This window comes from Sesamum indicum, linkage group LG11 (assembly GCF_026168435.1).
Source record: "Sesamum indicum cultivar Baizhima isolate 11 linkage group LG11, ASM2616843v1, whole genome shotgun sequence".
NCBI classification, from domain to species: domain Eukaryota; kingdom Viridiplantae; phylum Streptophyta; class Magnoliopsida; order Lamiales; family Pedaliaceae; genus Sesamum; species Sesamum indicum.
In genome coordinates this window covers 6,768,698-6,779,366 of record NC_142667.1, presented here as the reverse complement: position 1 = coordinate 6,779,366, position 10,669 = coordinate 6,768,698, and the positions used below count along the sequence as shown (strand labels likewise).

The 10,669-nt window shown below is 32.7% G+C and overlaps 1 protein-coding gene across 1 annotated transcript; it reads left to right on the top strand.

Annotated features, from left to right (window-relative positions):
- Positions 1-5,365: 5,365 nt before the first annotated feature.
- Positions 5,366-8,863, top strand: LOC105173352 (G-type lectin S-receptor-like serine/threonine-protein kinase B120). Its single transcript, XM_011095057.3, has 4 exons — positions 5,366-6,058; positions 6,739-6,999; positions 7,125-7,979; positions 8,103-8,863. The coding sequence occupies exons 1-4, from the start codon at positions 5,611-5,613 to the stop codon at positions 8,582-8,584; spliced, it is 2,046 nt and encodes a 681-aa protein (XP_011093359.2). The 5' UTR covers positions 5,366-5,610; the 3' UTR covers positions 8,585-8,863.
- The last annotated feature ends 1,806 nt before the right edge of the window (positions 8,864-10,669 follow it).

Below are 10,669 nucleotides of genomic sequence, written 5' to 3'. Positions count from 1 at the left end.
TAATCACATCTCTAACATAATACAACTTTAATTACATTTGGTTAATCGGATCCTCGAAATAAATACGCCAATAGATTTTTCATATGAGATGATGAATGATAATAGACAAATATTATTCAAGATAGAATATGTTTGAAAACAAAAATATTAAATAATATGAATTATGTCATGTTAACAGTGCAATCTATATTATAGTAATGGGTGAATAGCTATTTATCCCTACGTGAGATTGAAAATTAGCACATTACTCCCCTATGAAAAATATAGCAATTTACACCTTTATACTTTTTAAAATGAAGCAATTTACCTCTCTAAAATTGCTTCATTTCAAAAATCATAAGGAGGTAAATTATTGTATTTTAAAAAATTTAAAAAGATAAATCACTTTTATTTTTTATAAAGGTATAATCAGCTCATTTACAATATCACAATAGAATTACTTATTTTTTTTTTTAATTGAAAATGATTTAAGCTAAATGTACTATATAGAAAAGATCCCTATGTATCTACATCTGAGTGCTCCCCACACAGAAAGGTGCAGCAATGATCTCAGGCAAGACAATGTGAGTCTTGTGATTTAGAGCATGATTTGAAGTGAAGTGATGCTTCTCTCTCTCTCTCTCTCTCTACATGCAATTCACAAAGTTCAAATGTTGAATTATTGTTGTTGTACCTGACGAGTCAGTTTTATTTATGCGGTAGGTGCGGGAATTACGTACCCTCACTATATATATGCAGCGTCTCTTCTATAGAAAAGACAGTATATGGGACACATGAAGGTGGTTAAAACGGTGAAGGGGGAGCTCAAAGGTATTTTACAACTTCCTTTTCTCCTATTATTATTAGGGTGAATAGCAATTCACCTCATGTGCTGTTTAAAATGAGCACATTACTCCCTTATAAAAAAAAAAATATAATAAATTTATCTCCTTATATAGGGAGGTAAATTGCTTCATTTAAAAAACATAAAGAGGTAAATTATTGTATTTTACAAAATACAGGGAGGTAAGTCGCTATTTATTTTTTTAATAAGAGAGTAATTTATTCATTTGTAATATCACAAGAGAACTGCTTGCATTTTTTACATTATTATTACCTATATTTTATCTTCACATAACGATGTCTGAAAATAATATCCAACATGTCTCCATTTAATTTTTTTGGATGGGGTGGGGACAAAGGAGAAGATGGGAAAACATAAACTAGGAATATGATACACAGGGAGAGGTTTTATTTTCTGCCTAATAAATAATAGAGATAATGGAATAATTACATTTACACGTCCTACCTTATGTTCTATTTGCATAAATTTTGCATAATTACAGAAAGAGACTATCTTCGGTAATTAGAAAATAGGGTATAATTGTGTGATGATGTCGACGTTTTTAAGGATGTACGTGTAATTTTTCAAAAAATAGGGGTGATCTTGAAAATAATGTTGGCGTCTCTGATGGGTGTATGTGTAATCTGTCCAAAAAAGTAAGAATAATTTTTAGGATTACAACGACCTCTCCTAAAGTTTGGCATAATTACTAATATCCCATCATTGTTTGAAAAATTATGAATGTCCCTTGATGTTCGATAAAATTATGTAATCTTTGAATGGAGGTATGAAATTGTCGATTTTGTCTTTACTCTGTGTTTTTTTTTTAAAAAAAAAAATCGGGCTGTATGGATGGAAAAATTTTAAAAATTATAAAAAAAAGTACCCACTTAGGCCATTAAAAATTTCAAAAAATAAATAAAATTATAGTTTTTGGTGCATAATGGCATTTTGATGCAAACCTAATCGAGACCAACGATTGGACTAATTGTTGTATGACCATTAAAATTAGGGGCGTATTGATAATTTCTCAAATAATGAGATGATATCTGTAATTGCATCAAATTTTAGAAAAACTCGTTGCGAGACACCCTAATCATAAGTTAGGTAGTGTAAATATAGTTATCCACATAAATAATATAAAAAGATGGGGAAAAAAGTGGGGCAGCTTGAATTTGAAGTATGAGTAAAAGCACATAATTGAAATGATAAGAAAGGTACAAACAAATACTTGTTTGGCAGATTACTTTAACAAATGAAATGGACTTTCCTTCTTACAATGATGATGGAAATGGACACTCGTGACCCCTACAAGACAACCTTTTTTTCCACATTTCCAAAAATCTCCCCCTTACTTGTAATATTGGACAAAAAGGTACAAATATGTTATTATCTCCAAAAAGCACTTGATAGTTCAACCCTGAAAAGGACTACTCCCCATCCAATTTCCACTACATTTAATTGCTTTGAAATTTTAAATTTGAGTGGGATTCCCTTTTAGTTGTACATTCAAGATTTTCATAAATGTAGTAAAAATAAGGTATATTTACACTCTTTTTTTTTCATTATATTTAATATAATTATAAGTAATTTTTTTGTAATTTGAAAATTTATATTTAGTACTTTTTGAGTTTTGCTTCCATATAATAAATAGGTTTCCCTGTTAATAAAAATTCACTGAATCTATTGATATTAACAAAAAAAGGCTAAATGAAAATTAATATTTATCTTCAATTGACTTATTATTATTGCAAGTCAAAAAGATTTTCCTGACTAAACTATTTTTATGACAATGGAGATATATCTGTTCACATGCATTAACGTGTTTAGATGTATAAGGGCAATTAGATCATAAGAAAATTATTTGACCTGCAATAAATCAATAATAAGTCAATTGGGGCTAAATGTAATTTTTATCTAATTTTTTTGCTTGTTAATATCAGCAAATTTGATGAATATTAACTGACAATGGGATTTATTTGTCAGACGTAAGCAAACTTAGATAGTCTAGATGGAATTTATAAACCATGAAGTGTGTAGTGTAATTATACCGAATATTATAAAAGAGGAGTGTTATTATCCCTAAAAACAGTGTTATTCATAATTCGAATGTTGTATATATATATATATATTACGGGGTACGTGGGAAAGTTCTAGTTCATATTGATATTCTCGTAAATTTATTAGGTTTTTTTTATTCCTTGATCGTCCTATCTTGAGTTCGACAATGATATACATAATAGTTATATATATAAATTCAAGAGTGATGTATATTGATAAAAAACATTCACCTGCGTGGGTAAAAAAATAATTTAACATACATAAGGCACATGATAAGTACATGCAACCCACCACACCATATAACTTTTAACACTATTATAAATACCAAAAATATTATTTCTTAACAGAATTACTATTCATTGATTGTGACCAGACACCTACCCAAAAATCCCCTCGTAAATCGTGACCTGATGAGCTATTGTTTCATGGGTAAGGTTCTCATTTCATCCTTTCGTTAAAATCCCAACCACATCAAAGAGGGATCGATGATGTTTTTTCATAGAGTGAAATTATTTAACGCGAACCAAGTCGTAGTAGTTACACCATAACTTGATTATGAGGGAATAGGGAGTGGTTATGCAGTGACGAGCTCACTTTTTAGGGAATAACTCGCATAGTTTTTTGACGTTAATTGCATATATGATTATAACAACATCTCGATAAATTAAATAATACATCAATATAATTAAAAATAATAAATAAATTATAAAAGACGAGATATATATTTATACATTGGGTGGCAATCATGAAATGAAAATTTTAATCTTAGGACTTTCCTAAAATGTTGTGGAATAATAACATTCACAAGGGGAAAGGGGAGGGAGGCATTGTTTAAGGATGTCTGAGGATAGGAGGAAAAGAGAAATAAAGAGGAAATTTGAAATGGGCAATTAATGTCTTGAACAACTACAAGATTCAAATTATGGGACAACATCATCTGTAATAAATTAGCAGAATCTTCTTGGATAGTACTCTACTCCTCCCACTTTTGAAGCAACTTTGGATAATAAATATATATATATATATATTTAAATTCTCGTAAATTTAAAAAAAAAGTCGTTATAATAACATTTATACGTTTCTTTTTCAAACTCTCAAAAATAGACAATATATATAGGAGAAATTGCAAAATTACTCGCACGTTTTAGAATTATTTTAAACTTGACCTCCCACAAAATTTTAAATTTACCATGTTATTCAGTTAAAAATTACCAAAAAGAGGACAAAACTTCGCGTAAAAAGCCTCTTTCTACTATCAAAATTAAAACTAATGGTTGACTATTTTTTTGACTAACATGGACGTGACTTTCACGTTGTTCTCGGGCGTTAGTCTTAATGTTTGTTAGTGTTTGACTTTTTTTTTAGGCGACATCTTGATCTCTTTTTATAATTTAACGGGATATAAGGTTAAATTTAAAATCTCATGAAATATGGGAGCAAATTTGAAATGGTCCTAAATTGTGGGATAGTTTTGCAATTTTGCCTAAATACATAGATCTGTGTATTCATTTCTTAAAATTAAATCGAGCTAATTAAAATTTCGATAAATTAAAAATTTGATACGCTAAAAGGACAAACAAAATATTGGACTTTAGTTTTTAGTATTTTGGGTCATACAAATTAATTTTAAAATTAATAACATAAAGTTAATGTGAAATTTCAAAATAAAAAAAAGTATGCATAAAAATATCCAATTTGATATTAGGTAAAATTCGCTTAAAAAAATTTCAAAATACCCTAATTGAATATGAATTTTTCATAAAAATAAAATAAAAATACCAAACTGAATATTTTAATTTAATTTTAATAAATAATGAATCAAATAATATTTATCGAACCAAGAATACCACAAAACAAGAATATATCAATTTTTTGTTATAAACACATAAATAGGAAATTATGTATTTTTTCTCAAACTCATAAATAATCTAAAAAAATTTCGAATTTGATCCAATTACATAGATAAATTATAACAAGCTAGTTGTTTTTCTAGTTTTAAATTTCAATAAATAAAAACACCTAATTATTACCAATAAATTAGTAAAAGTTTCAATTATCAAAAATAGAATGTAATCTATATATTTATTCATCAACATGGAAACTTAATTATTTTAATAATAAATTAAATTTTCTTGCATGTAATAATTGCACCTAAATTATTATAATAATTAAATTATTGTAATCAATTCAAATAATCATAATCTGAGCAGATGCAATCATGCATTAATCTATATTTGATGTATATAATATTCAAAACATTATGTTTTTTAATTGGTAAATATATGAATTAATAATTACTATTTTTAAAGGGCAAAAAGAAAGAGAGTATATATATAATAACAGTCAGCAGTGTAAAAGGCTGCCGTTAGCCCATGTGATAGCGACCGGCTACCGGCTTTCCCAGTCACGATGAATTCAAAATCTGCCCCAACACCAACAGACAGAGATCTACTCAACTCTCTCTCTCTCCACACCACAGTAATGACACACACAATACACGCACAGAAGAGTGTCTTAGTGACTTTATTTGAGCCAAAAAAGAAGCAATCTTTGCCAAGAAACACACACATTACACACACACCCTCTCTCTCTCTCTTTCTCTCATAGACAAGAGAGAGAACAGTGGAAACATTTTGAACTAAGAAGACCAAATTTTGCAGCAGACTACTCTATAGCAAAGGAGATAGCTTTCTACCAAGAACAGCTTTCCCATTTCAAGTCCAAGAATGGCTGTCCTCTCACTTCCCACATTCTTCTTCTTCACACTGCTCCTCCCATTTCTGCCATTCACACTCTCTCAATCATCAAAAACCAACATTTCTTTGTCTCTTCTCATGGCAATCAAGTCCTCATTAGACCCTGAAAACCGCCTTCTTTCTTCATGGTCAGTCAATGCTACTGACCCATGCAGTGGCTCCTTTGAAGGGATTGCCTGCAATGAGTATGGCCAAGTGGTCAACATTTCATTGCAAGGCAAAGGGCTATCTGGTCAAATACCACCTGAGATTGGTCAGCTCAAGAGTTTGTCTGGGTTGTACTTGCACTTCAATAAGCTTCATGGGCTTGTACCTAAAGAGCTTGCTAACTTGACTGAGCTCTCTGATTTGTACCTCAATGTCAATAACCTCTCTGGTGATATACCCCCTGAGATTGGTGATATGTCTAATCTGCAAGGTGAGTTTCTTGGTCTTCCTTTTTGCTTGAAATCCTAAAACTAAGGAAAACAAAAAGAAAGAAAAAGAATGTCTTTGGGCTTATTCTGCTGCAAAAGCCATCCCTTTCTTCTGTCGGTGGATATTTGCATTGTTATTAAGCCCAAAACACAAACATGGTTTTCTGTTACTTCTTATCTTTTAGCTTGGTGAGGGGGGGGATGGAATCTTGGTCATCAGATCTGTTTCTGCTAACTTGCTTGAAATAAATTCCTTTGTTCTTTTTGTTTTTATTTTCTCCTTGTTTTGAGCTTGTGTTTTGTGGAAATGGGGTGGTCTCAAGTTCATTCACAGTTGCAACTTTAGCTTTTGTGGGAAATTTTTATGTTGCTTTCCAGAGGTATAGGGACTATTTGTGGAACTTCTTAAATTTGCTATGCTAATATATCTCTTGATCATGAACGATGACCTTTTCTAGACATAGAAAATACAAATGAAAAGTTAAAAGTTCTGATTCTTTTTGTAGCTCATGTTGAGTTCTGGCACATAGCTGCCTGCCATTTAGTAAAAAGATGCTTCATTGAGACAATTGCATGAACAGCACTGATCTTCATTTTCATATAGCTTAGGAGATAATCATGTTCTGCTTTATGTATTTACCTATGGTGATTCAGCTTCAATTATGGTTTTTTCTGTTTCCAGTCATGCAACTATGTTACAACAAGTTAACTGGAAACATTCCCACTCAGTTTGGCTCTCTAAAGAAGCTAAATGTTCTTGCTCTCCAGTCCAACCAGTTGACTGGTGCAATTCCTGCAAGTCTGGGGGGATTAATGATGTTAACAAGGCTGGATTTGAGTTATAATCACCTTTTTGGTTCAATCCCACTTAAATTGGCTGGGTTACCAATGCTCAAAGTTCTCGACATCCGAAATAATACTCTCTCTGGCAATGTCCCTCTAGGTACTTACTTTTCCTTCATTTGATCTGTCAAATTATCTTTTATGGTTTCAATTGACACGATTATGATGAATGGTGAAAATGTTATTTGATGATCTTGTTTCCTTTTTGTGGTTGCTGAAATGAAGCCTTGAAGAGACTGGATGAAGGTTTCCAGTATGAGAACAACACAGGATTATGCGGGATCGGTTTTCCTCCTCTGCAAATTTGCTCTGCTTCTGGTAAAAATTCCAATAAACCAGAGCCATTTGGACCAGGCACTAGTCATCTGCCTTCTAAAGATATTCCTGAGTCGGCGAATGTCGAACAAAATGGAGTGAACAAGTCCAGAAAACCTCAACCTGCTGTTGTGGTTGGGATTCTTGGACTTATTGTTGCTTTTGCAGTTGTGGGACTTTTTACGTTTTCATGGTATCGCCGGCAGAAGCAAAAAATCGGAAGTACATTTGATTCTAGTGATAGTCGACTGAGTACCGACCAGTCTAGAGAGGTTTGCAGGAGAAGTGCATCTCCTCTTATCAGTCTGGAGTATTCCAACGGCTGGGATCCTCTGGCAAAGCGCCAAGACGTCAACAGTTTCTCGCAGGAGGTTCTTGAGAGCCACATGTTCAATTTGGATGAAGTGGAATCTGCAACCCAATACTTCTCTGACATGAACTTACTGGGAAAGGGTAGTTTCTTGGCTACCTACAAGGGGGTATTAAGAGACGGATCCTTCGTTGCAGTTAAGTGCATTTCGAAGATTAGCTGTAAGTCTGACGAATCTGAATTCCTTAAGGGCTTGAAACTTTTGACCTCGTTGAAACATGAGAACCTTCTAAGGTTGAGAGGTTTCTGTTGTTCCAAGGGTAGAGGAGAGTGCTTTCTCATCTATGACTTTGTTCCAAATGGGAATTTGTTACAATACCTTGATCTTAAGGAAGGCAAAAGGAATGTTCTTGATTGGCCTATCAGAAAATCTATCATCAGAGGAATTGCCAAAGGTCAGTGAAGATATTTAAACATTTAACTGCAGTCATTAAGGCACTTCCAAGAATTGCTTCTTTTGGTACAATTAAGATGTTTAACATGTATGATTGACTCCATTGTTTTGTGGTTCTTGCCAGGAATTGAATATCTGCATGGAAGCCAGAAAAACAAGCCTACATTAGTCCACCGGAACATATCAGCTGAAAAAGTACTTATCGACCAACACTACAACCCACTGCTCTCAGATTCCGGCCTACACAAACTATTAGCAGACGACATCGTCTTCTCAACACTCAAGGGTAGTGCTGCAATGGGTTACCTTGCTCCTGAGTACACAACCACCGGCCGCTTCACTGAAAAGAGCGACGTTTATGCCTTTGGAATGATCATATTCCAAATCTTATCGGGCAAAAGTAGAATCACTCAGTTAAATTGTCATGGGGCCGAAATATCCAGATTCGAAGACTTCATAGATGCAAATCTTGCAGGGAAGTTCAACGAATCTGAGGCAGCTAGGCTAGGAGAAGTTGCTCTTCTTTGCACTCACGAGTCTCCCAACCACAGGCCCAACATCGGGACTGTGATGCAAGAACTGAATGACATTATGTCCAACTCTTGATGGAATTCTTGACAAGATTTCTGAACTGCACTAGGGAAGATAGGTCTGCTACTAATTTCTTACTGGTGGCCAAGTACGTAACCGTTTTGATATCTGAAGGATATATGCTCCCTCTTTAGTAATATGTAGGAAAGAAACTTTAGAGAGATCTTCATTTGCACATGAAAATCTAGGCATGTGTCTGAGTGAGTTGCCTCGACTCACACGACCGATCTCGTTGTAGCTGTAATTTGTACTCGTTTTGTCGTATATGATTCGCAGGCTTCTTCGTTGATGAAAGATCATTTTTCTGCTACAGGTCTGGAGTTAGTGAAATATAAGCTGATTGACTCTGGAGAGCCCCCAGCCTATATATGGTTCATCACATAACATGTCCCAAATGGAACATCATAATATGAAGTTTCTAGACAATTACAGGAACAAGAAATGTCTGAGAAAATGGTAATCAGAAATCTAGGACACAATGTCTGAGAAATTGGTTACTAGAAATCTGTTTGCTCCAATTAGCCAAGTGATGAAGAGCTATGCTTTGAGTTTGGCAATCTGTAGGCCTCATTGAGTAGCCATTGGAGACCATAAGCTCTTTCACTTGATTGCAACCAGAACTGGTCTTTTGGAGTTATTACAAAAAAGGTCACACACATGTTTCTGTTATTTGGAACATGAGCCTCAATCGTAACATAATTTATTAGATGAAATTTAGGGTAGATTACAACATTTTCTTATCAACTTTGGCATAATTATGAATATCTTTTATTGTTTAAAAAATTATAAACATCCCCTCAAATGAAAATAATTTTGTAGCTCTTAAACGTTGAGGTGTACATTATTAATTTGCCCCTACCAAAATTTTCTAAGAAAATACATATATTTGAAAAAAATACAAAAAAGAAATTCAGGGTGGGTAATAAATAATCCGCAAAGAATATTAGTCTGTGATAATATTTTTTGAAACATCTAAGAAATATATAAAATTATTATTAATAATTCAAAATATCATTTTGATCAGTTTACCATAAAAATTGGATAGAAATTTAATAGTGGCTAATAGAATGAGCTCGTTGTAATAAGGAAAAAATGACGAAAAAGTATTTATAGTATTTATAATTATTCAAATAATGAAAAATATTTTTAATTATATTAAATTTAAGGAAAAGATTGCTGTAATTATGTCAAATTTACCCTAAAAATTATAGGTAAATTTTTGGAAACAAGTATGGAATTATTGGCTTCTTGTGGAAAAAATATTACATATATGTAAGAGCATAGGCAGGAATCCTAGGCAAGCTACTTCATAGTCTCTGCAGTCTTGTCTTTTGTTGCCTGTGAATGTTATTTGTCCTTATTTTGGCGTTGATGTGTTTCCTTTTTCACTTTCTTGGCATTTTCTTCAAAGGTTTTTCATTTTTCTGCAATGAATAGAAAAGGGAAGAACAGAGTATAGAGCAAACTGCAATTTTGGGCAAAATGTTACATAGTAGTATTTGGTTTCACTTTTCGTCCATATCTGATATGGTTGAAATATAGTAAATATTTGCCTTGATTTATTTTGAAAGTTTTGGTGTTGTTTTGAGATATTTTAAAATAGTGGCTCATTTATTTTTGGTCGAAATAAGTCTAACTAATTATAGGCATATTCATACATATATATACATATATATATAAAAGAGATATGATTCGACAATGAACAGTAGTTTTTGTCTCCCACTAAACAATATCAAACATATCATACTTGTTTTATATTATCTCTAAAAATAAATCCAAACATACACACTATCTCTAACATATAGTTATTTATTTTTGTTTTTCTCTCTCTATCTCCACAGAACACACTAAAACATGTTAAAAATAAAACCAAATATAGTGTTAACTTTGCAGTAGAGATGGCAATGGGGCCGGGACAGTGGGGGCCCGATTCGCGGGGGGTGGGTACAAAAGTTGGTGGGGTTGGGCCGGGCTGGCACGAACAAAATGAAATTCGGTCGAGGACCAACTTGGACCCGTCCCATTATATTTTTAGATATTCTTTTATATGTTTATATATTTATGTATGATATTAGTTATTAAGAATTATGGTATTAAATA

What these genes read in the sequence shown, in the direction of transcription:
- LOC105173352 (XM_011095057.3), top strand. Translation starts at nt 5,611, where the DNA reads ATGGCTGTCCTCTCACTTCCCACATTCTTCTTCTTCACACTGCTCCTC. An exon ending in TGATATGTCTAATCTGCAAG is followed by an intron (nt 6,059 to 6,738) that starts GTGAGTTTCTTG and finishes TTCTGTTTCCAG; the next exon opens with TCATGCAACTATGTTACAAC. An exon ending in CTCTGGCAATGTCCCTCTAG is followed by an intron (nt 7,000 to 7,124) that starts GTACTTACTTTT and finishes GCTGAAATGAAG; the next exon opens with CCTTGAAGAGACTGGATGAA.